Below are 27,978 nucleotides of genomic sequence, written 5' to 3' on the forward strand. Positions count from 1 at the left end.
AAATAAAAATAAATATGGCATGTGAGAGGCTACCCCCAGCGGGGTGCCAGCTTCGTTTTTTCTAATTTATATCTTTTATGAAGTTACACGTGATGCCAATTTAATGCCGCCATTCTATTGTATAGTCGTTAACGTGACGTCTATAACATATATGTGTAATAATGTCTATAACGTCTCTAATGTATATGTGTAATGTCATGAATAAATGAATTTAAAAAATAAAACTTGTCGAACGTATATATTATCAACAAATAAATTGTGCATGTTGCAATCTTTTACAAAGTAGAAGATTGAATTCACATATATATTTAATAAAATTTTATTATTGTTACAACATTTAAAAATGCTTGACAAAATCGAAAAAATGTTTTATTTATATTAAAAATTAAATTCAAAGTAAATGTTAATTGAGAGAATATTCTGAGGGTAATAATATAATAAAAGATTGTCTCAATATCTGATAAAAAATACAAAAATCCACATAGCCAACTTCAAATAAAAATGTTCGTAATTATTTGTGTGCTATAGTTCTACTTTCTTATATGTATATAATCAACTATTTGATGGATATAGTTCGGTTAAAAAAAATAAAAATAAAACGTTTGTACAAAAACAATATACATATATATGTATGTATGAGGATATATTTTTTACATTCAATATGCATGTGTACATATGTACGTAAGCATATAAACAAAATCTTTTTTTGTAAAGTAAGAATCGAAATATGAATGCTTAACATTATAAACTGCATATAACTATTATAGATTATATACATATCACATATAAGCATTTTATCTAACTGAAATAAATCTTCGAGCGATGACATTATCAAAGGTATTTAATCGGAAAATTCTCGTCAATCCTTACTATACAGATGGACACTAGAAGCTATCTATATTTGCGAAGAACGTTCTAAATTAGGTAATAAAAAGACTTGTAGCCGTCTAATGAATATCGCCTGTACGTATGAAGAAACAATGGTGCTATGTGTCGTGTAAAGCTTGACAGTTAAACATAAGAGGTAAGAATAAAGACATCCATATATATGCGTCAGGAAGATGATACAGTCACACTGTACATGCGAATGTGTGTGTTCAAGCGTCAGGGCGTGTCCCGGCCTGAGTTGAGGCAAAGGACGATTGGCAGTCGTTTAGAAGCATCTGGAAGAGTCGGTTGACAAGAAGCGTGCGTGCGAGTGGATTTACGAGGTCTTCGGAGTATAATACATGTGTATAACTGTTGTGTGTGAAATAAAGTGAATTATTTGAATTTCCGAATCCCTCCTATATCTTTACAATATGTAAGTAATAATAATTTATCATGAAGTAAACGAATTCAGAAAATATTGATTTAGTACTGCCGACAAAGGTTTTAAGTGCATTATATGTGTATGTGATCTCTTTCGTGGTTTAATTCCTTAAAGACGAGCGTGAAACGAAACATTTGATTAAATTGTTCATCTTTTCATTTTCTACTTTGCAATTATATTATCATAATATTTCACTTTGCTCATTTTATTATATTGTTATTTTTTTGGTATACGCTGTTCGTAATAATAAATTAATACATCGAGTAAATGTTGTTTATGAAGATATATAGACTATAGAAATAAAAAAGTTTCTTCAATTATAATATATGATTTTCTCACTTTGTACTTCACTTATATATCTCATTCTTTTATGTATGCTTTATTATATACATAATTATTTTATGGCAATTTTTAATATTATATATTTATATCGCTTTAGCAATAATTTAAACGAATTTGTTTATTGCAGATTGTTGCATTAATTGAAGCAAGATGAAGTTTGCAGAACATCTGTCTGCTCACATTACGCCCGAATGGCGTAAGCAATACATAAGCTATGAGGTAAAATAAAATAGCCTTGGAAATTAAAATATTTATATCTTAATTGTCTTTGTTAAAAATTTATTTCTATGCTAATGGAGATATACAGGGTGTTTCAGAATAAGTAGGAAATATTTTAGGAGTAGCTTCTGCATATATAAACAATAGAAAGACTTTATATAAATATATCTTACTTGAGTTTGTTTTCGAGTTATAGTGGATTTAATTTTTATTCTTTTATTTTGTATACTACATTATATACTACTTTTCATAAAAGGTATTTGAGATGGTATTTTTATATTCCAATGCAAGCTTGCAGATATCTTACCAATGACTGTCCTACTATGTTTAAATATCCAGATGTAGTCTATATTTTCTGGAAACTTGAGAAACACAATACTTGTCTACGGAAAGAAATATGAATTGCAAAAGAAAAACCGTTATAATTTGAAAAGAAAGTCAAATAGGACATATCCTCATATGAACTTTTTATGGTTTAGGTATATAGAAGCCACTCCCAAAATATTTCCTACTTATTCTGAGACACTCTGTACAATGAAAGATCAGAACACTATTAATTAAAATGACCTCTTTGGGTTAATAGGAAATGAAGGCAATGCTCTATACTGCTGTAGAAGAAGCACCGTCAGCTGAAAGTGCTGTTCGTGATGTTTCGATCGCACCGATAGAAAGTTCTGATCAAACGCAAATTTTGCGTATGATGGGTGAAGAAGAAAATGGTGTACTCAATAGAGGTAAACGTAAAGTTGGTGGTAAACGACAAGCTACTAGTAAAGAAGACATACGGGCATTGCTGAAAGAAGAAACAGTTGATATAGATATATCAAATGCCAGTTAAAAATAGTTCAATTGTTTTATTATCAGAACCTACGCAAAGCAATATTATTCCAAATTTAATGTAATTTTTATATAGGCAATAGTTTGCCAGAAAGAGTGCAGGTCGTACTTTATGAACAATCAATATTTCCTTTGTGCATCAAAATTGAAGATTGTGAGGCTGAACTGAACAAGTGCCTTGTATAGATCCTGTTTATTAAACCATGAATTTAATAACTTAGTGTAAAGATATAGAAGGGACTCGGAAATTCAAATAGTTCACTTTATTCAACGCGCAACAGTTATACACATATGTTATACTCTGAAGACCTCTCGTAAACCTACTCGCACGCTCGCTTGTTGTCAGCCGCTCAGCTTGTGTCTAAGCACTCGTGAACGTAGTGGTAATTTATACTTGAGAAATGTATAAAGTGTATCATAGTAGTTTTGTATCATAATATCATTGTGTATCATAATAATTTGTAGCTTATCTCATCAAACAATTGTATTTATTTTATATGTGATTATATATAATTATATGTGATTACATATAATTGTATGCAGTTTGTAGCGAATTAAATATGTAAATAATACTTGCATATAGGCTATTTATAATTCATTAGTAAAATATAATCTTACTTATTAAATATAATCATATCTATACATCGAGTAACACGACATGTATCTATATATCTATTCTATGTATCTATGTGTAACAACAACAATTGTCTAACAAATTTTCAAAGCGTTGATAATTGAAATGATAAAAACTTTCTACTTTTAATACTAGATCAACCAAATTTAGATACGCTAATGAAAGAAGAATTTTGAAAATCAATTAAGGGATATGATACATAACAATAGATACAATAGAGAACAATTGCAACACGATAGAAATTGATACAGTGTTTAATAATGTTTTAAATACATTTCATTATTGGACATTAGTTGTCCCACTGTCGGCCTGGTGTAATCAATACCAGCACAAAGTTTTCTGCCGCTGTACCTTCGATACCATTATACAAATGTATATGGTACTCCCTCTTCCTCGCCGATAGTGGGCATTCTGTCTACCGGCCTTGGGGTACGTCGTCGTTGAAATCTCTGTTTGGGTCGAATGTAAAATTAAATACCATTATTCATTATACCTTTGACTATCGTTAAAGAATATAAATGATAATATATGAAATGATATTCTATCTAAATTAATTTTCTTTTAAAGAAATTTTTTCTGTAAATATATGTGTATAATAAGTATATTTCCAAAACTTATATTCATTCCACATATATTTTTGTTTTTATATTTGATTATTCTTACAAGTAATAGCATTTCTTTGTTTAATTAATGAATATATTATGATTTATTTCTTTGCAATATCATAAACAGCATAAGTTAACTTAAGGAAATTATAAAACTGTAGCAAGCTGTACAGATATTGCGTTTACCTTGTAAAACATGTTTTATTATGTTTAATTTAAAATAATGATTATACAATAATAGACGAAATCAATCTTTGGGATGTGCTTTGCATGTAGTAAACTAAACTAATAAAAGAACTAAAAAACTAAAAAAATATACGTAGATATATATATATATATATATATTTTTTCTCTTTTTCTTTTTATTTTGGTATTTTTACAATTTGTCCTGAAGGACATTTGGTAAAGTGTTATATCTTATTGGTGAGAAAAAAAAAAAAAAAGAAAGAAAAGAAAATAAAATAAAATAAAATAAAAATAAATATGGCATGTGAGAGGCTACCCCCAGCGGGGTGCCAGCTTCGTTTTTTCTAATTTATATCTTTTATGAAGTTACACGTGATGCCAATTTAATGCCGCCATTCTATTGTATAGTCGTTAACGTGACGTCTATAACATATATGTGTAATAATGTCTATAACGTCTCTAATATATATGTGTAATGTCATGAATAAATGAATTTAAAAAATAAAACTTGTCGAACGTATATATTATCAACAAATAAATTGTGCATGTTGCAATCTTTTACAAAGTAGAAGATTGAATTCACATATATATTTAATAAAATTTTATTATTGTTACAACATTTAAAAATGCTTGACAAAATCGAAAAAATGTTTTATTTATATTAAAAATTAAATTCAAAGTAAATGTTAATTGAGAGAATATTCTGAGGGTAATAATATAATAAAAGATTGTCTCAATATCTGATAAAAAATACAAAAATCCACATAGCCAACTTCAAATAAAAATGTTCGTAATTATTTGTGTGCTATAGTTCTACTTTCTTATATATAATCAACTATTTGATGGATATAGTTCGGTTAAAAAAAATAAAAATAAAACGTTTGTACAAAAACAATATACATATATATGTATATATATATATATGTATGAGGATATATTTTTTACATTCAATATGCATGTATACATATGTACGTAAGCATATAAACAAAATCTTTTTTTGTAAAGTAAGAATCGAAATATGAATGCTTAACATTATAAACTGCATATAACTATTATAGATTATATACATATCACATATAAGCATTTTATCTAACTGAAATAAATCTTCGAGCGATGACATTATCAAAGGTATTTAATCGGAAAATTCTCGTCAATCCTTACTATACAGATGGACACTAGAAGCTATCTATATTTGCGAAGAACGTTCTAAATTAGGTAATAAAAAGACTTGTAGCCGTCTAATGAATATCGCCTGTACGTATGAAGAAACAATGGTGCTATGTGTCGTGTAAAGCTTGACAGTTAAACATAAGAGGTAAGAATAAAGACATCCATATATATGCGTCAGGAAGATGATACAGTCACACTGTACATGCGAATGTGTGTGTTCAAGCGTCAGGGCGTGTCCCGGCCTGAGTTGAGGCAAAGGACGATTGGCAGTCGTTTAGAAGCATCTGGAAGAGTCGGTTGACAAGAAGCGTGCGTGCGAGTGGATTTACGAGGTCTTCGGAGTATAATACATGTGTATAACTGTTGTGTGTGAAATAAAGTGAATTATTTGAATTTCCGAATCCCTCCTATATCTTTACAATATGTAAGTAATAATAATTTATCATGAAGTAAACGAATTCAGAAAATATTGATTTAGTACTGCCGACAAAGGTTTTAAGTGCATTATATGTGTATGTGATCTCTTTCGTGGTTTAATTCCTTAAAGACGAGCGTGAAACGAAACATTTGATTAAATTGTTCATCTTTTCATTTTCTACTTTGCAATTATATTATCATAATATTTCACTTTGCTCATTTTATTATATTGTTATTTTTTTGGTATACGCTGTTCGTAATAATAAATTAATACATCGAGTAAATGTTGTTTATGAAGATATATAGACTATAGAAATAAAAAAGTTTCTTCAATTATAATATATGATTTTCTCACTTTGTACTTCACTTATATATCTCATTCTTTTATGTATGCTTTATTATATACATAATTATTTTATGGCAATTTTTAATATTATATATTTATATCGCTTTAGCAATAATTTAAACGAATTTGTTTATTGCAGATTGTTGCATTAATTGAAGCAAGATGAAGTTTGCAGAACATCTGTCTGCTCACATTACGCCCGAATGGCGTAAGCAATACATAAGCTATGAGGTAAAATAAAATAGCCTTGGAAATTAAAATATTTATATTTTAATTGTCTTTGTTAAAAATTTATTTCTATGCTAATGGAGATATACAGGGTGTTTCAGAATAAGTAGGAAATATTTTAGGAGTAGCTTCTGCATATATAAACAATAGAAAGACTTTATATAAATATATCTTACTTGAGTTTGTTTTCGAGTTATAGTGGATTTAATTTTTATTCTTTTATTTTGTATACTACATTATATACTACTTTTCATAAAAGGTATTTGAGATGGTATTTTTATATTCCAATGCAAGCTTGCAGATATCTTACCAATGACTGTCCTACTATGTTTAAATATCCAGATGTAGTCTATATTTTCTGGAAACTTGAGAAACACAATACTTGTCTACGGAAAGAAATATGAATTGCAAAAGAAAAACCGTTATAATTTGAAAAGAAAGTCAAATAGGACATATCCTCATATGAACTTTTTATGGTTTAGGTATATAGAAGCCACTCCCAAAATATTTCCTACTTATTCTGAGACACTCTGTACAATGAAAGATCAGAACACTATTAATTAAAATGACCTCTTTGGGTTAATAGGAAATGAAGGCAATGCTCTATACTGCTGTAGAAGAAGCACCGTCAGCTGAAAGTGCTGTTCGTGATGTTTCGATCGCACCGATAGAAAGTTCTGATCAAACGCAAATTTTGCGTATGATGGGTGAAGAAGAAAATGGTGTACTCAATAGAGGTAAACGTAAAGTTGGTGGTAAACGACAAGCTACTAGTAAAGAAGACATACGGGCATTGCTGAAAGAAGAAACAGTTGATATAGATATATCAAATGCCAGTTAAAAATAGTTCAATTGTTTTATTATCAGAACCTACGCAAAGCAATATTATTCCAAATTTAATGTAATTTTTATATAGGCAATAGTTTGCCAGAAAGAGTGCAGGTCGTACTTTATGAACAATCAATATTTCCTTTGTGCATCAAAATTGAAGATTGTGAGGCTGAACTGAACAAGTGCCTTGTATAGATCCTGTTTATTAAACCATGAATTTAATAACTTAGTGTAAAGATATAGAAGGGACTCGGAAATTCAAATAGTTCACTTTATTCAACGCGCAACAGTTATACACATATGTTATACTCTGAAGACCTCTCGTAAACCTACTCGCACGCTCGCTTGTTGTCAGCCGCTCAGCTTGTGTCTAAGCACTCGTGAACGTAGTGGTAATTTATACTTGAGAAATGTATAAAGTGTATCATAGTAGTTTTGTATCATAATATCATTGTGTATCATAATAATTTGTAGCTTATCTCATCAAACAATTGTATTTATTTTATATGTGATTATATATAATTATATGTGATTACATATAATTGTATGCAGTTTGTAGCGAATTAAATATGTAAATAATACTTGCATATAGGCTATTTATAATTCATTAGTAAAATATAATCTTACTTATTAAATATAATCATATCTATACATCGAGTAACACGACATGTATCTATATATCTATTCTATGTATCTATGTGTAACAACAACAATTGTCTAACAAATTTTCAAAGCGTTGATAATTGAAATGATAAAAACTTTCTACTTTTAATACTAGATCAACCAAATTTAGATACGCTAATGAAAGAAGAATTTTGAAAATCAATTAAGGGATATGATACATAACAATAGATACAATAGAGAACAATTGCAACACGATAGAAATTGATACAGTGTTTAATAATGTTTTAAATACATTTCATTATTGGACATTAGTTGTCCCACTGTCGGCCTGGTGTAATCAATACCAGCACAAAGTCTTCTGCCGCTGTACCTTCGATACCATTATACAAATGTATATGGTACTCCCTCTTCCTCGCCGATAGTGGGCATTCTGTCTACCGGCCTTGGGGTACGTCGTCGTTGAAATCTCTGTTTGGGTCGAATGTAAAATTAAATACCATTATTCATTATACCTTTGACTATCGTTAAAGAATATAAATGATAATATATGAAATGATATTCTATCTAAATTAATTTTCTTTTAAAGAAATTTTTTCTGTAAATATATGTGTATAATAAGTATATTTCCAAAACTTATATTCATTCCACATATATTTTTGTTTTTATATTTGATTATTCTTACAAGTAATAGCATTTCTTTGTTTAATTAATGAATATATTATGATTTATTTCTTTGCAATATCATAAACAGCATAAGTTAACTTAAGGAAATTATAAAACTGTAGCAAGCTGTACAGATATTGCGTTTACCTTGTAAAACATGTTTTATTATGTTTAATTTAAAATAATGATTATACAATAATAGACGAAATCAATCTTTGGGATGTGCTTTGCATGTAGTAAACTAAACTAATAAAAGAACTAAAAAACTAAAAAAATATACGTAGATATATATATATATATATATATTTTTTCTCTTTTTCTTTTTATTTTGGTATTTTTACAATTTGTCCTGAAGGACATTTGGTAAAGTGTTATATCTTATTGGTGAGAAAAAAAAAAAAAAGAAAGAAAAGAAAATAAAATAAAATAAAATAAAAATAAATATGGCATGTGAGAGGCTACCCCCAGCGGGGTGCCAGCTTCGTTTTTTCTAATTTATATCTTTTATGAAGTTACACGTGATGCCAATTTAATGCCGCCATTCTATTGTATAGTCGTTAACGTGACGTCTATAACATATATGTGTAATAATGTCTATAACGTCTCTAATGTATATGTGTAATGTCATGAATAAATGAATTTAAAAAATAAAACTTGTCGAACGTATATATTATCAACAAATAAATTGTGCATGTTGCAATCTTTTACAAAGTAGAAGATTGAATTCACATATATATTTAATAAAATTTTATTATTGTTACAACATTTAAAAATGCTTGACAAAATCGAAAAAATGTTTTATTTATATTAAAAATTAAATTCAAAGTAAATGTTAATTGAGAGAATATTCTGAGGGTAATAATATAATAAAAGATTGTCTCAATATCTGATAAAAAATACAAAAATCCACATAGCCAACTTCAAATAAAAATGTTCGTAATTATTTGTGTGCTATAGTTCTACTTTCTTATATATAATCAACTATTTGATGGATATAGTTCGGTTAAAAAAAATAAAAATAAAACGTTTGTACAAAAACAATATACATATATATGTATGTATGAGGATATATTTTTTACATTCAATATGCATGTGTACATATGTACGTAAGCATATAAACAAAATCTTTTTTTGTAAAGTAAGAATCGAAATATGAATGCTTAACATTATAAACTGCATATAACTATTATAGATTATATACATATCACATATAAGCATTTTATCTAACTGAAATAAATCTTCGAGCGATGACATTATCAAAGGTATTTAATCGGAAAATTCTCGTCAATCCTTACTATACAGATGGACACTAGAAGCTATCTATATTTGCGAAGAACGTTCTAAATTAGGTAATAAAAAGACTTGTAGCCGTCTAATGAATATCGCCTGTACGTATGAAGAAACAATGGTGCTATGTGTCGTGTAAAGCTTGACAGTTAAACATAAGAGGTAAGAATAAAGACATCCATATATATGCGTCAGGAAGATGATACAGTCACACTGTACATGCGAATGTGTGTGTTCAAGCGTCAGGGCGTGTCCCGGCCTGAGTTGAGGCAAAGGACGATTGGCAGTCGTTTAGAAGCATCTGGAAGAGTCGGTTGACAAGAAGCGTGCGTGCGAGTGGATTTACGAGGTCTTCGGAGTATAATACATGTGTATAACTGTTGTGTGTGAAATAAAGTGAATTATTTGAATTTCCGAATCCGTCCTATATCTTTACAATATGTAAGTAATAATAATTTATCATGAAGTAAACGAATTCAGAAAATATTGATTTAGTACTGCCGACAAAGGTTTTAAGTGCATTATATGTGTATGTGATCTCTTTCGTGGTTTAATTCCTTAAAGACGAGCGTGAAACGAAACATTTGATTAAATTGTTCATCTTTTCATTTTCTACTTTGCAATTATATTATCATAATATTTCACTTTGCTCATTTTATTATATTGTTATTTTTTTGGTATACGCTGTTCGTAATAATAAATTAATACATCGAGTAAATGTTGTTTATGAAGATATATAGACTATAGAAATAAAAAAGTTTCTTCAATTATAATATATGATTTTCTCACTTTGTACTTCACTTATATATCTCATTCTTTTATGTATGCTTTATTATATACATAATTATTTTATGGCAATTTTTAATATTATATATTTATATCGCTTTAGCAATAATTTAAACGAATTTGTTTATTGCAGATTGTTGCATTAATTGAAGCAAGATGAAGTTTGCAGAACATCTGTCTGCTCACATTACGCCCGAATGGCGTAAGCAATACATAAGCTATGAGGTAAAATAAAATAGCCTTGGAAATTAAAATATTTATATTTTAATTGTCTTTGTTAAAAATTTATTTCTATGCTAATGGAGATATACAGGGTGTTTCAGAATAAGTAGGAAATATTTTAGGAGTAGCTTCTGCATATATAAACAATAGAAAGACTTTATATAAATATATCTTACTTGAGTTTGTTTTCGAGTTATAGTGGATTTAATTTTTATTCTTTTATTTTGTATACTACATTATATACTACTTTTCATAAAAGGTATTTGAGATGGTATTTTTATATTCCAATGCAAGCTTGCAGATATCTTACCAATGACTGTCCTACTATGTTTAAATATCCAGATGTAGTCTATATTTTCTGGAAACTTGAGAAACACAATACTTGTCTACGGAAAGAAATATGAATTGCAAAAGAAAAACCGTTATAATTTGAAAAGAAAGTCAAATAGGACATATCCTCATATGAACTTTTTATGGTTTAGGTATATAGAAGCCACTCCCAAAATATTTCCTACTTATTCTGAGACACTCTGTACAATGAAAGATCAGAACACTATTAATTAAAATGACCTCTTTGGGTTAATAGGAAATGAAGGCAATGCTCTATACTGCTGTAGAAGAAGCACCGTCAGCTGAAAGTGCTGTTCGTGATGTTTCGATCGCACCGATAGAAAGTTCTGATCAAACGCAAATTTTGCGTATGATGGGTGAAGAAGAAAATGGTGTACTCAATAGAGGTAAACGTAAAGTTGGTGGTAAACGACAAGCTACTAGTAAAGAAGACATACGGGCATTGCTGAAAGAAGAAACAGTTGATATAGATATATCAAATGCCAGTTAAAAATAGTTCAATTGTTTTATTATCAGAACCTACGCAAAGCAATATTATTCCAAATTTAATGTAATTTTTATATAGGCAATAGTTTGCCAGAAAGAGTGCAGGTCGTACTTTATGAACAATCAATATTTCCTTTGTGCATCAAAATTGAAGATTGTGAGGCTGAACTGAACAAGTGCCTTGTATAGATCCTGTTTATTAAACCATGAATTTAATAACTTAGTGTAAAGATATAGAAGGGACTCGGAAATTCAAATAGTTCACTTTATTCAACGCGCAACAGTTATACACATATGTTATACTCTGAAGACCTCTCGTAAACCTACTCGCACGCTCGCTTGTTGTCAGCCGCTCAGCTTGTGTCTAAGCACTCGTGAACGTAGTGGTAATTTATACTTGAGAAATGTATAAAGTGTATCATAGTAGTTTTGTATCATAATATCATTGTGTATCATAATAATTTGTAGCTTATCTCATCAAACAATTGTATTTATTTTATATGTGATTATATATAATTATATGTGATTACATATAATTGTATGCAGTTTGTAGCGAATTAAATATGTAAATAATACTTGCATATAGGCTATTTATAATTCATTAGTAAAATATAATCTTACTTATTAAATATAATCATATCTATACATCGAGTAACACGACATGTATCTATATATCTATTCTATGTATCTATGTGTAACAACAACAATTGTCTAACAAATTTTCAAAGCGTTGATAATTGAAATGATAAAAACTTTCTACTTTTAATACTAGATCAACCAAATTTAGATACGCTAATGAAAGAAGAATTTTGAAAATCAATTAAGGGATATGATACATAACAATAGATACAATAGAGAACAATTGCAACACGATAGAAATTGATACAGTGTTTAATAATGTTTTAAATACATTTCATTATTGGACATTAGTTGTCCCACTGTCGGCCTGGTGTAATCAATACCAGCACAAAGTCTTCTGCCGCTGTACCTTCGATACCATTATACAAATGTATATGGTACTCCCTCTTCCTCGCCGATAGTGGGCATTCTGTCTACCGGCCTTGGGGTACGTCGTCGTTGAAATCTCTGTTTGGGTCGAATGTAAAATTAAATACCATTATTCATTATACCTTTGACTATCGTTAAAGAATATAAATGATAATATATGAAATGATATTCTATCTAAATTAATTTTCTTTTAAAGAAATTTTTTCTGTAAATATATGTGTATAATAAGTATATTTCCAAAACTTATATTCATTCCACATATATTTTTGTTTTTATATTTGATTATTCTTACAAGTAATAGCATTTCTTTGTTTAATTAATGAATATATTATGATTTATTTCTTTGCAATATCATAAACAGCATAAGTTAACTTAAGGAAATTATAAAACTGTAGCAAGCTGTACAGATATTGCGTTTACCTTGTAAAACATGTTTTATTATGTTTAATTTAAAATAATGATTATACAATAATAGACGAAATCAATCTTTGGGATGTGCTTTGCATGTAGTAAACTAAACTAATAAAAGAACTAAAAAACTAAAAAAATATACGTAGATATATATATATATATATTTTTTTTTTCTCTTTTTCTTTTTATTTTGGTATTTTTACAATTTGTCCTGAAGGAAATTTGGTAAAGTGTTATATATTATTGGTGAGAAAAAAAAAAAAAAGAAAGAAAAGAAAATAAAATAAAATAAAATAAAAATAAATATGGCATGTGAGAGGCTACCCCCAGCGGGGTGCCAGCTTCGTTTTTTCTAATTTATATCTTTTATGAAGTTACACGTGATGCCAATTTAATGCCGCCATTCTATTGTATAGTCGTTAACGTGACGTCTATAACATATATGTGTAATAATGTCTATAACGTCTCTAATGTATATGTGTAATGTCATGAATAAATGAATTTAAAAAATAAAACTTGTCGAACGTATATATTATCAACAAATAAATTGTGCATGTTGCAATCTTTTACAAAGTAGAAGATTGAATTCACATATATATTTAATAAAATTTTATTATTGTTACAACATTTAAAAATGCTTGACAAAATCGAAAAAATGTTTTATTTATATTAAAAATTAAATTCAAAGTAAATGTTAATTGAGAGAATATTCTGAGGGTAATAATATAATAAAAGATTGTCTCAATATCTGATAAAAAATACAAAAATCCACATAGCCAACTTCAAATAAAAATGTTCGTAATTATTTGTGTGCTATAGTTCTACTTTCTTATATGTATATAATCAACTATTTGATGGATATAGTTCGGTTAAAAAAAATAAAAATAAAACGTTTGTACAAAAACAATATACATATATATGTATGTATGAGGATATATTTTTTACATTCAATATGCATGTGTACATATGTACGTAAGCATATAAACAAAATCTTTTTTTGTAAAGTAAGAATCGAAATATGAATGCTTAACATTATAAACTGCATATAACTATTATAGATTATATACATATCACATATAAGCATTTTATCTAACTGAAATAAATCTTCGAGCGATGACATTATCAAAGGTATTTAATCGGAAAATTCTCGTCAATCCTTACTATACAGATGGACACTAGAAGCTATCTATATTTGCGAAGAACGTTCTAAATTAAGTAATAAAAAGACTTGTAGCCGTCTAATGAATATCGCCTGTACGTATGAAGAAACAATGGTGCTATGTGTCGTGTAAAGCTTGACAGTTAAACATAAGAGGTAAGAATAAAGACATCCATATATATGCGTCAGGAAGATGATACAGTTACACTGTACATGCGAATGTGTGTGTTCAAGCGTCAGGGCGTGTCCCGGCCTGAGTTGAGGCAAAGGACGATTGGCAGTCGTTTAGAAGCATCTGGAAGAGTCGGTTGACAAGAAGCGTGCGTGCGAGTGGATTTACGAGGTCTTCGGAGTATAATACATGTGTATAACTGTTGTGTGTGAAATAAAGTGAATTATTTGAATTTCCGAATCCCTCCTATATCTTTACAATATGTAAGTAATAATAATTTATCATGAAGTAAACGAATTCAGAAAATATTGATTTAGTACTGCCGACAAAGGTTTTAAGTGCATTATATGTGTATGTGATCTCTTTCGTGGTTTAATTCCTTAAAGACGAGCGTGAAACGAAACATTTGATTAAATTGTTCATCTTTTCATTTTCTACTTTGCAATTATATTATCATAATATTTCACTTTGCTCATTTTATTATATTGTTATTTTTTTGGTATACGCTGTTCGTAATAATAAATTAATACATCGAGTAAATGTTGTTTATGAAGATATATAGACTATAGAAATAAAAAAGTTTCTTCAATTATAATATATGATTTTCTCACTTTGTACTTCACTTATATATCTCATTCTTTTATGTATGCTTTATTATATACATAATTATTTTATGGCAATTTTTAATATTATATATTTATATCGCTTTAGCAATAATTTAAACGAATTTGTTTATTGCAGATTGTTGCATTAATTGAAGCAAGATGAAGTTTGCAGAACATCTGTCTGCTCACATTACGCCCGAATGGCGTAAGCAATACATAAGCTATGAGGTAAAATAAAATAGCCTTGGAAATTAAAATATTTATATTTTAATTGTCTTTGTTAAAAATTTATTTCTATGCTAATGGAGATACACAGGGTGTTTCAGAATAAGTAGGAAATATTTTAGGAGTAGCTTCTGCATATATAAACAATAGAAAGACTTTATATAAATATATCTTACTTGAGTTTGTTTTCGAGTTATAGTGGATTTAATTTTTATTCTTTTATTTTGTATACTACATTATATACTACTTTTCATAAAAGGTATTTGAGATGGTATTTTTATATTCCAATGCAAGCTTGCAGATATCTTACCAATGACTGTCCTACTATGTTTAAATATCCAGATGTAGTCTATATTTTCTGGAAACTTGAGAAACACAATACTTGTCTACGGAAAGAAATATGAATTGCAAAAGAAAAACCGTTATAATTTGAAAAGAAAGTCAAATAGGACATATCCTCATATGAACTTTTTATGGTTTAGGTATATAGAAGCCACTCCCAAAATATTTCCTACTTATTCTGAGACACTCTGTACAATGAAAGATCAGAACACTATTAATTAAAATGACCTCTTTGGGTTAATAGGAAATGAAGGCAATGCTCTATACTGCTGTAGAAGAAGCACCGTCAGCTGAAAGTGCTGTTCGTGATGTTTCGATCGCACCGATAGAAAGTTCTGATCAAACGCAAATTTTGCGTATGATGGGTGAAGAAGAAAATGGTGTACTCAATAGAGGTAAACGTAAAGTTGGTGGTAAACGACAAGCTACTAGTAAAGAAGACATACGGGCATTGCTGAAAGAAGAAACAGTTGATATAGATATATCAAATGCCAGTTAAAAATAGTTCAATTGTTTTATTATCAGAACCTACGCAAAGCAATATTATTCCAAATTTAATGTAATTTTTATATAGGCAATAGTTTGCCAGAAAGAGTGCAGGTCGTACTTTATGAAAAATCAATATTTCCTTTGTGCATCAAAATTAAAGATTGTGAGGCTGAACTGAACAAGTGCCTTGTATAGATCCTGTTTATTAAACCATGAATTTAATAACTTAGTGTAAAGATATAGAAGGGACTCGGAAATTCAAATAGTTCACTTTATTCAACGCGCAACAGTTATACACATATGTTATACTCTGAAGACCTCTCGTAAACCTACTCGCACGCTCGCTTGTTGTCAGCCGCTCAGCTTGTGTCTAAGCACTCGTGAACGTAGTGGTAATTTATACTTGAGAAATGTATAAAGTGTATCATAATAGTTTTGTATCATAATATCATTGTGTATCATAATAATTTGTAGCTTATCTCATCAAACAATTGTATTTATTTTATATGTGATTATATATAATTATATGTGATTACATATAATTGTATGCAGTTTGTAGCGAATTAAATATGTAAATAATACTTGCATATAGGCTATTTATAATTCATTAGTAAAATATAATCTTACTTATTAAATATAATCATATCTATACATCGAGTAACACGACATGTATCTATATATCTATTCTATGTATCTATGTGTAACAACAACAATTGTCTAACAAATTTTCAAAGCGTTGATAATTGAAATGATAAAAACTTTCTACTTTTAATACTAGATCAACCAAATTTAGATACGCTAATGAAAGAAGAATTTTGAAAATCAATTAAGGGATATGATACATAACAATAGATACAATAGAGAACAATTGCAACACGATAGAAATTGATACAGTGTTTAATAATGTTTTAAATACATTTCATTATTGGACATTAGTTGTCCCACTGTCGGCCTGGTGTAATCAATACCAGCACAAAGTCTTCTGCCGCTGTACCTTCGATACCATTATACAAATGTATATGGTACTCCCTCTTCCTCGCCGATAGTGGGCATTCTGTCTACCGGCCTTGGGGTACGTCGTCGTTGAAATCTCTGTTTGGGTCGAATGTAAAATTAAATACCATTATTCATTATACCTTTGACTATCGTTAAAGAATATAAATGATAATATATGAAATGATATTCTATCTAAATTAATTTTCTTTTAAAGAAATTTTTTCTGTAAATATATGTGTATAATAAGTATATTTCCAAAACTTATATTCATTCCACATATATTTTTGTTTTTATATTTGATTATTCTTACAAGTAATAGCATTTCTTTGTTTAATTAATGAATATATTATGATTTATTTCTTTGCAATATCATAAACAGCATAAGTTAACTTAAGGAAATTATAAAACTGTAGCAAGCTGTACAGATATTGCGTTTACCTTGTAAAACATGTTTTATTATGTTTAATTTAAAATAATGATTATACAATAATAGACGAAATCAATCTTTGGGATGTGCTTTGCATGTAGTAAACTAAACTAATAAAAGAACTAAAAAACTAAAAAAATATACGTAGATATATATATATATATATATATTTTTTCTCTTTTTCTTTTTATTTTGGTATTTTTACAATTTGTCCTGAAGGACATTTGGTAAAGTGTTATATCTTATTGGTGAGAAAAAAAAAAAAAAAGAAAGAAAAGAAAATAAAATAAAATAAAATAAAAATAAATATGGCATGTGAGAGGCTACCCCCAGCGGGGTGCCAGCTTCGTTTTTTCTAATTTATATCTTTTATGAAGTTACACGTGATGCCAATTTAATGCCGCCATTCTATTGTATAGTCGTTAACGTGACGTCTATAACATATATGTGTAATAATGTCTATAACGTCTCTAATGTATATGTGTAATGTCATGAATAAATGAATTTAAAAAATAAAACTTGTCGAACGTATATATTATCAACAAATAAATTGTGCATGTTGCAATCTTTTACAAAGTAGAAGATTGAATTCACATATATATTTAATAAAATTTTATTATTGTTACAACATTTAAAAATGCTTGACAAAATCGAAAAAATGTTTTATTTATATTAAAAATTAAATTCAAAGTAAATGTTAATTGAGAGAATATTCTGAGGGTAATAATATAATAAAAGATTGTCTCAATATCTGATAAAAAATACAAAAATCCACATAGCCAACTTCAAATAAAAATGTTCGTAATTATTTGTGTGCTATAGTTCTACTTTCTTATATGTATATAATCAACTATTTGATGGATATAGTTCGGTTAAAAAAAATAAAAATAAAACGTTTGTACAAAAACAATATACATATATATGTATATATATATGTATGTATGAGGATATATTTTTTACATTCAATATGCATGTATACATATGTACGTAAGCATATAAACAAAATCTTTTTTTGTAAAGTAAGAATCGAAATATGAATGCTTAACATTATAAACTGCATATAACTATTATAGATTATATACATATCACATATAAGCATTTTATCTAACTGAAATAAATCTTCGAGCGATGACATTATCAAAGGTATTTAATCGGAAAATTCTCGTCAATCCTTACTATACAGATGGACACTAGAAGCTATCTATATTTGCGAAGAACGTTCTAAATTAGGTAATAAAAAGACTTGTAGCCGTCTAATGAATATCGCCTGTACGTATGAAGAAACAATGGTGCTATGTGTCGTGTAAAGCTTGACAGTTAAACATAAGAGGTAAGAATAAAGACATCCATATATATGCGTCAGGAAGATGATACAGTCACACTGTACATGCGAATGTGTGTGTTCAAGCGTCAGGGCGTGTCCCGGCCTGAGTTGAGGCAAAGGACGATTGGCAGTCGTTTAGAAGCATCTGGAAGAGTCGGTTGACAAGAAGCGTGCGTGCGAGTGGATTTACGAGGTCTTCGGAGTATAATACATGTGTATAACTGTTGTGTGTGAAATAAAGTGAATTATTTGAATTTCCGAATCCGTCCTATATCTTTACAATATGTAAGTAATAATAATTTATCATGAAGTAAACGAATTCAGAAAATATTGATTTAGTACTGCCGACAAAGGTTTTAAGTGCATTATATGTGTATGTGATCTCTTTCGTGGTTTAATTCCTTAAAGACGAGCGTGAAACGAAACATTTGATTAAATTGTTCATCTTTTCATTTTCTACTTTGCAATTATATTATCATAATATTTCACTTTGCTCATTTTATTATATTGTTATTTTTTTGGTATACGCTGTTCGTAATAATAAATTAATACATCGAGTAAATGTTGTTTATGAAGATATATAGACTATAGAAATAAAAAAGTTTCTTCAATTATAATATATGATTTTCTCACTTTGTACTTCACTTATATATCTCATTCTTTTATGTATGCTTTATTATATACATAATTATTTTATGGCAATTTTTAATATTATATATTTATATCGCTTTAGCAATAATTTAAACGAATTTGTTTATTGCAGATTGTTGCATTAATTGAAGCAAGATGAAGTTTGCAGAACATCTGTCTGCTCACATTACGCCCGAATGGCGTAAGCAATACATAAGCTATGAGGTAAAATAAAATAGCCTTGGAAATTAAAATATTTATATTTTAATTGTCTTTGTTAAAAATTTATTTCTATGCTAATGGAGATATACAGGGTGTTTCAGAATAAGTAGGAAATATTTTAGAAGTAGCTTCTGCATATATAAACAATAGAAAGACTTTATATAAATATATCTTACTTGAGTTTGTTTTCGAGTTATAGTGGATTTAATTTTTATTCTTTTATTTTGTATACTACATTATATACTACTTTTCATAAAAGGTATTTGAGATGGTATTTTTATATTCCAATGCAAGCTTGCAGATATCTTACCAATGACTGTCCTACTATGTTTAAATATCCAGATGTAGTCTATATTTTCTGGAAACTTGAGAAACACAATACTTGTCTACGGAAAGAAATATGAATTGCAAAAGAAAAACCGTTATAATTTGAAAAGAAAGTCAAATAGGACATATCCTCATATGAACTTTTTATGGTTTAGGTATATAGAAGCCACTCCCAAAATATTTCCTACTTATTCTGAGACACTCTGTACAATGAAAGATCAGAACACTATTAATTAAAATGACCTCTTTGGGTTAATAGGAAATGAAGGCAATGCTCTATACTGCTGTAGAAGAAGCACCGTCAGCTGAAAGTGTTGAACCAGAAGTGATATCTCGACACTTTGCTTCTTTTGATGAAGTATTCTTTACATTTTGTGATCGTGAATTGAAGAAAATTAATACTTTTTATTCTGGTAAGGATTTTCTACATGATTATGTACATATAAATTCAAATAAATGGAAATTACAATCACATCTATTAAGAATAAAACATTTGAATAAACATGGATCTTTTTTATATATGTATAGAGAAGTTAGCCGAAGCCACACGTAAATATGCAGCTCTTCAAAGTGAATTGAAGACAGCATTAGAATTACAACATGGTGGAGGGAAAAATAAAGGGAAAGTGAATGTTAAACCTCATTTATTACCAACAAGGAAGCTGAGAGAATTGAAACTTGCATTTTCAGAATTTTATTTGTCTCTTATACTTCTTCAGAACTATCAAAATCTTAATTACACTGGTTTTCGAAAGATTCTTAAAAAACACGATAAGGTACATAGAGAAAGAGATTTTGTTTCTTATTGTTGCATTAATTCATACTTATTTTTGTTGTATTTCTCTAGGTTTAAAACTCAGCACACCTCATACATCATAGCAATTTGTGTCTTATATGTACATGGTGTAATATTATCTTTATTTCTATTTTCAGTTATTGTCTGTTGATAGCGGATCAAAATGGAGGATGGAATGTGTAGAAACCGCACATTTTTATACATCAAAAGATATAGACAATCTTATACAAGATACAGAAACTACAGTAACAAATGATTTGGAAGGTGGAGACAGACAACGTGCAATGAAACGTTTACGTGTACCACCTTTAGGTGAGCATCAAAGTCCATGGACCACTTTTAAAGTTGGATTATTTTCTGGTAGTTTCATTGTTCTCTTTGTGGCAGTTGTACTTTCAGGTAATAACAAGAAGTATGTAATAACTAAAGTAAATATAATTATATACTCTATTTTCTTTTATTTTATTTCTAGCAATATTTCATGATGGCGGTGAAAACTTAAAAATTGCATTTAGATTATATCGTGGACCTCTGCTTATTATAGAATTTTTGTTTCTTATTGGCGTGAATGTTTATGGATGGCGATCGTCCGGTGTGAATCACGTGTTGATATTTGAATTGGATCCGCGAAACCATTTATCTGAACAACATCTTATGGAATTAGCGGCTGTTCTTGGAGTTATATGGACTCTCAGTTTATTAAGTTTTTTATACAGTGTCAGCTTAAGCATTCCTCCATATGTGAATCCATTAGTTTTAGTCTGTATCATGTTAGCATTCCTCTTAAATCCATTGAAAATGTTTCGTCACGAGGCACGGTTTTGGTTATTAAAGATCATTGTAAGTACTATTAACATAACATATACTGCAAGAATTGCTTCAATTTATAAGAAATAAAATTTTATTTTTATTTTTAGGGAAGAGTTTTAATATCACCATTTGCGTACGTGAATTTCGCTGATTTCTGGTTAGCAGATCAATTAAATAGTATGGCCACGGCACTGTTAGACTTCCACTTTTTAACATGTTTTTATATTACCAATGGAAATTGGTTAGAAGCAGGAGATACTACGCAATGTATGTCTGGGTCCTTAATTGTTAGACCTATTGTTAATTGCCTACCTGCATGGTTTCGTTTTGCACAATGTATACGACGATATCGTGATTCTAAAGAGGCATTTCCACATTTGGCTAATGCTGGAAAATATTCAACTACATTCCTTGTTGTTATATCTAATACGATGTGTGCCTACAATGCTGGTAAGTTACAAACAATTTTCTAGTGTGATTGATATTATTTTCAATCAAGGAGATAAAAAATATTAATTTTAGCGGAATATTCAAATCGTTGGGAAAATCCATGGTTGTGGCTTTGGATCTTTAGTTGCATTGTCAATTCTATTTATTCACTAACGTGGGATTTAAAAATGGATTGGGGTCTTTTAGATAGCAATGCTGGTGAAAATAAATTCTTACGCGAGGAAGTAGTATATTCAGCAGCGGTATGTAAATAAAAGTATGCTCTAATCTTTCTTTTTTAGTCAATTATTTATTGCACTTGATATTTCTTTAGGGATTTTATTATTTTGCTATAATCGAGGATTTTATTCTGAGGTTTGCATGGATCGCGAGTTTCGTTCTTATTGAGTGTGGATATGTATCTAGTGATTTAATGACATCGGTAGTAGCACCTCTTGAAGTCTTCAGGTGCGTCTTTAGTTATTTTATTATTTATATGTACCTCAACGAATATTTAAATTAGAGTAATTAGTATATAAAAATATATTCATTTTAAGGCGATTCGTTTGGAATTTCTTCCGGCTAGAAAATGAACATTTAAACAATTGTGGTAAATTTCGTGCAGTTCGTGATATTTCGATCGCACCGATAGAAAGTTCTGATCAAACGCAAATTTTGCGTATGATGGATGAAGAAGAAAATGGTGTACTCAATAGAGGTAAACGTAAAGTTGGTGGTAAACGACAAGCTACTAGTAAAGAAGACAAACGGGCATTGCTGAAAGAAGAAACAGTTGATATAGATATATCAAATGCCAGTTAAAAATAGTTCAATTGTTTTATTATCAGAACCTACGCAAAGCAATATTATTCCAAATTTAATGTAATTTTTATATAGGCAATAGTTTGCCAGAAAGAGTGCAGGTCGTACTTTATGAACAATTAATATTTCCTTTGTGCATCAAAATTGAAGATTGTGAAGCTGAACTGAACAAATGCCTTGTATATATCCTGTTTATTAAACTATGAATTTAATAACTTAGTGTAAAGATATAGAAGGGATTCGGAAATTCAAATAGTTCACTTTATTCAACACACAACAGTTATACACATATGTTATACTCTGAAGACCTCGTAAACCTACTCGCACGCTCGCTTGTTGTCAACCTACTCTTCCAGATGCTTCTTAACGACTGCTTATCGGATTTACATGATTTGTCGAATTACTTAATAGAACCTTTAAACCTTATTACTTTATTTACATTCCTCTTAGTTTACATTCATCCATGATCTAAACCTTTCAAATTTCTCTCTACACAGTGCCTTCGTAAAAATATCCGCAGTATTTTCGCCTGTACTTACTTTAATTATATTTATCTTGTTTTCCTCTAAGCACTCGTGAACGTAGTGGTAATTTATACTTGAGAAATGTATAAAGTGTATCATAATAGTTGTACATAGATATTAGTGAGTTGTATGTAGAAAGAAGAAGGGTTGATATTTTAAGATGTTCATTTTGCAACAAGCAACAGTGCAGTCTATCTGTTATTATAGTATTATAATTTTAATTAAAGGGAAAGCGCACGTTACATTATAATGTTCATAATTTTTGTGATTAATAGAGTTTTAAATACATTTCATTATTGGACATTAGTTGTCCCACTGTCGGCCTGGTGTAATCAATACCAGCACAAAGTCTTCTGCCGCTGTACCTTCGATACCATTATACAAATGTATATGGTACTCCCTTTTCCTCGCCGATAGTGGGCATTCTGTCTACCGGCCTTGGGGTACGTCGTCGTTGAAATCTCTGTTTGGGTCGAATGTAAAATTAAATACCATTATTCATTATACCTTTGACTATCGTTAAAGAATATAAATGATAATATATGAAATGATATTCTATCTAAATTAATTTTCTTTTAAAGAAATTTTTTCTGTAAATATATGTGTATAATAAGTATATTTCCAAAACTTATATTCATTCCACATATATTTTTGTTTTTATATTTAATTATTTAAAAGATCAAAAAATACTAAATAGTTAACTGATTAACTGAATTGATTTGTAAATGACAATTGTATGTACCTATTCTTATTCCTTGCAGCAATGAAAATACAGCAAATTTGTATGTTATTTTCATTAGTCTGTCTTTAAGAAATAATAAATATAATGGTAGTATGGTAGGATAGGAGAGTTTGTGCCATTACATTATTGGTTTTGAATTTCTTCCGAAGATATAAAGTTTTAAATTGCAAAAATAATAGTAAATTATGCAGAATAAAATTTGATGAAAATTTGATGTATAGTTCTAGAAATTTCGCGATAGCTGGATCAGAGAGCATTGTAGTTTCGAAGAAGATACAAGAAAAATTTTAAAGTGACATATCTCTTAAATGAATTCCATCTCTATTAAATCTGATGGTTTAATTATATGACAATTATTTTCTCAATGAATTCAAATAAATACAATGGCCACGACAAGTATTGACACATACTCTCATTTTTAAATGAAACGTTTAAATGACATACGAGTCGTATGAAATAACTATTAACTAAGCGATACGAAATGTAATATTCTGTAATCTAATTAATTGATATGTAAGTGCTATAAGAAATACAATGGTGCAGTAATACTTTTTATAGCCACAGTAAGTAGGGGATTAACCATTTTCCATGGAATTTCAACGATCTTATGAAATATCATTTATGAAATAATTTGTAACTCCATTTAAAATGGAAACTTAAAAGAACATGGTGAACAATTCAAACGTTGCGTAGGAGAATTTTTAAGCGTGATTCATAGATAGAAAAACTAATTCATTCTACATTTATTGTTCTGTTATACAGTAAATTATTTACGACTACCTTGTTACGTAATGTAAATACCGTATACTGCAGTAGCGTAAGTCAAAGACGAAAGTTGTGAATGTAGGAGGATCACGAGTTGATCGAAGGATATGCCAAAAAAATGAGAGAGTAATATATGTATATGTATAATTACTGATCAAACGAATTCTAATAATTTTTAAACGAATTCTATACAAACTATTATAAGAATGTTCGATTATAATAGGATTGACAATATTTTATGAAAATCATACGCATACTCGGTTGATCAATATCTGTAATGGGTACCTTGGCCTCGCCTTAAAGGAATCGAACAAACTCATAACGAAACGATATTCGAAGATGGTACCGTTAAGGAAAGGCCGACGCTATACATATCAGAATCAAAATTCATTCAGTTATGGTGCTCATTTTAAGACACTTTGCACTTATTCAAATTCATGTCGGATCTGTTTTTGCAGATTTTAAAACACCTTAATAAATTATTTGTGTTTAGTATTATTTTAACCAGTTGAACATCTTTTCTCATGCTTGTCAAGAATAAAACATATATAATTAATAGATATGTATTTATTCATTGACTGACGTAAGATATTCGTAGTAAGTTTGTACATGTATTTATTTAATACTTCAGTAATCTACAAAAAATTGTAATAGTGCCATTATGGGCAAACTTGTTTAATTGTATCTATACATGCATTCTAGTTGTTTAAACATAAACACAGAATGGTGAACACTCGTGTATCTTCAGTAACTTGTTATGTACGTACATAGTTAGTTTTAGTCTTAGTTATGCACGAATTGTTTCAACTAAAAATATTTATGTATCATAATTGTTTCACAGAAGTTCATAAAGGAAAATACAAATTGTTCAAAAAGTTAATAAGATAAATTTAATTCTTTTAATACATCATTTTTGTTTAAAAAAATAAAAAACTACTTATCATAAAGTAGTTAAATGTAGCACACACAGCGTTAAAAATATCATATTTAATTATGCAGCCATTCATCTATTAAATGTTCAACCTCAACTCTGGCAGCTTTCAACCGAAGTGGATCATTTTTGGAAGGAGGATACATGTTGGCACAATGAACAGTACCTATCGTCATAATAATAAATAAATTTTTTGTATTACACGAAAAATGAAAAATTTCAATTAATATGTACACACCATCAATATAAATGACAGGTATTTGCGGATTTGGTGATTTTGTAATTCCCAAAACATGCCAAGGATCAATTGATCCATGTACAAATAAATACTACATTTGTAGTCTTTAAATCTAATCCTCCATACAGAATATTTGTTCTATTCACTGCCGAATTCAGCAAATGAATATTGTACCTGTTAGAATACGGAAATGTTATAATTTTATAGCTAATGATTTATCATAATTGAGAAATTTTAAATAAACCTTGGGCCAAATATATCAATGCATTGTTGTACAAAGAAATCTACTGGGAAAGTTTCACTAAATAATTTTGGGCGTGCTGTCGAAGTTTGAAAGAATCCAAATTCTGTACACGTTTGGTACGTCCATTGACGTCCTACAAGAAATATATTTTAAAATACAATAAATAAAAATTAAAACAGCAATAGTATAAGTAAAAAAATACATTACCCCCTTCTGCTTCTTCGCTAGCCCATGTTATGTTCCGAAGTTTATGAATCATTTTATTATACATATAATCCAAACACTTTTTTTCTGATGCCTGTAATATTTTAGTGCTCAAAATTGCAAGTCTGTCAATAGCAATACCCAATGTTTCGTTCGTTAATATGTCGCAGGCACTATCGATAGTTAAATTAGCCATTGCGGAATTATTACGATTGTCTTTATTGTACTGTACAATACCAGCAAAGATGCTTGCTATTGTTTCATACAAATTCGAAATATCATTACGTTTGGTATGTTCGTTGATTGGATCACATAAACTATAAGTAAAAATAATTTTTCAATAATGATATATTTGATTTGTAAATGAAGAATTTTACTTTTACTTACATAAATTTTTAGCTATTCCTTGTTGACCGATAGGATGATGTAACATTATATGAAATTGTTTGTTTGCTTCTAGTATTGCATTTACACATGCTTCAGAATATTCTTTGAGGGCATTTTCAACAACAACAAAGTATTCTATAAAGTATAATTATTAATATAAAACACTTCTGTTTTAAATAAAATATTTTTTATATTTAAGTGTATCTTATATTTACCCTGAAAATCAATTTCTGCTAATAAAGGACCACTAGCAGAAACAGCCCCGTGTACTAAATGAGGATATTTATTACGCAATCAAGCAGCTAATGATCCAGCATATGATCCTCCAAATGCAATCCATTTAGTACCAGCTGGTAACTTGTAATTAATATTCATGAATTCTATAAAGTAAGCCAAATCTGCAAGTGCCTGTTGCGATGAAAGATACATTAAATTTTTCACGCCGAGATCCCTGCAGATAACAAAAACGTAACATTATAACTTAAAATGTATCAATTATATATTTTATAAACAATGTTACATACGAAGTAGGATGACTTTGTCCATAAAAGCTGTGTTCCACTTGAAAACATAGCGCTCCAAATTGCTTAGCATATTCGATCCATTGACCTTCTGCCATCCATTTAGCATTTGCTGCAGCTTCACCACTTATCACCAAAAATACTGGACCACCTTTCTTATAGTGCTCTCCATTTACGAAATATCTCTGAAAAAATAATAAAAAGATTTATATTATAAAATAAAAATTAAGAAATATTTAATATATTCTTATTACCTGTTGCCAAACACGCACATCAGTTGGATCAAAGTGATCTAGAAACTATGTAAACCATTCAGCACTTGGAAGTTCATGATCTTCAGATAAAATTGGAGCACCTAGATTACCATATTTGCTTCGACTCCTCATAAAAGTCTCCCATGATATACTATTATTTATAAAATTAACGAAGAATAATAATAGTAGTAAACGGTTCATAGTATCTTAGGTTTGGATAAACTATAAAATATGCATTCTGAAAAAATAAAAACTAAATTTATTATTTATATTACACATAAAAAATTAATATATTACGAATATTATTTTATCAATTTTATTCTCTAATAAATTAAAACATAACGATAACATAGTTAATACTACCTTTTTAAAATACAAGTTGTCTTACATTTATTATTTACAGAAATGATATTTTAAAAATTAGTTCT

General features: G+C 28.9%; 1 protein-coding gene and 1 pseudogene across 1 annotated transcript; one reads left to right on the forward strand and one right to left on the reverse strand.

Moving 5' to 3' along the window:
- Nucleotides 1–18,866: 18,866 nt before the first annotated feature.
- On the forward strand, nt 18,867–25,678 carry LOC132911434 (solute carrier family 53 member 1-like). Its single transcript, XM_060968045.1, has 10 exons — nt 18,867–18,989; nt 19,468–19,559; nt 20,143–20,296; nt 20,412–20,659; nt 20,817–21,078; nt 21,152–21,519; nt 21,597–21,939; nt 22,012–22,181; nt 22,253–22,386; nt 22,476–25,678. Exons 2-10 carry the CDS (start codon nt 19,491–19,493, stop codon nt 22,738–22,740), a joined length of 2,013 nt encoding a protein of 670 aa, XP_060824028.1. The 5' UTR covers nt 18,867–18,989; nt 19,468–19,490; the 3' UTR covers nt 22,741–25,678.
- Nucleotides 25,321–27,802, reverse strand: LOC132911435 (putative serine protease K12H4.7; annotated as a pseudogene).
- Nucleotides 27,803–27,978: the final 176 nt, after the last annotated feature.

The sequence above is a fragment of the Bombus pascuorum genome, chromosome 10 (assembly GCF_905332965.1).
Source record: "Bombus pascuorum chromosome 10, iyBomPasc1.1, whole genome shotgun sequence".
Classification (NCBI taxonomy): Eukaryota; Metazoa; Arthropoda; class Insecta; order Hymenoptera; family Apidae; genus Bombus; species Bombus pascuorum.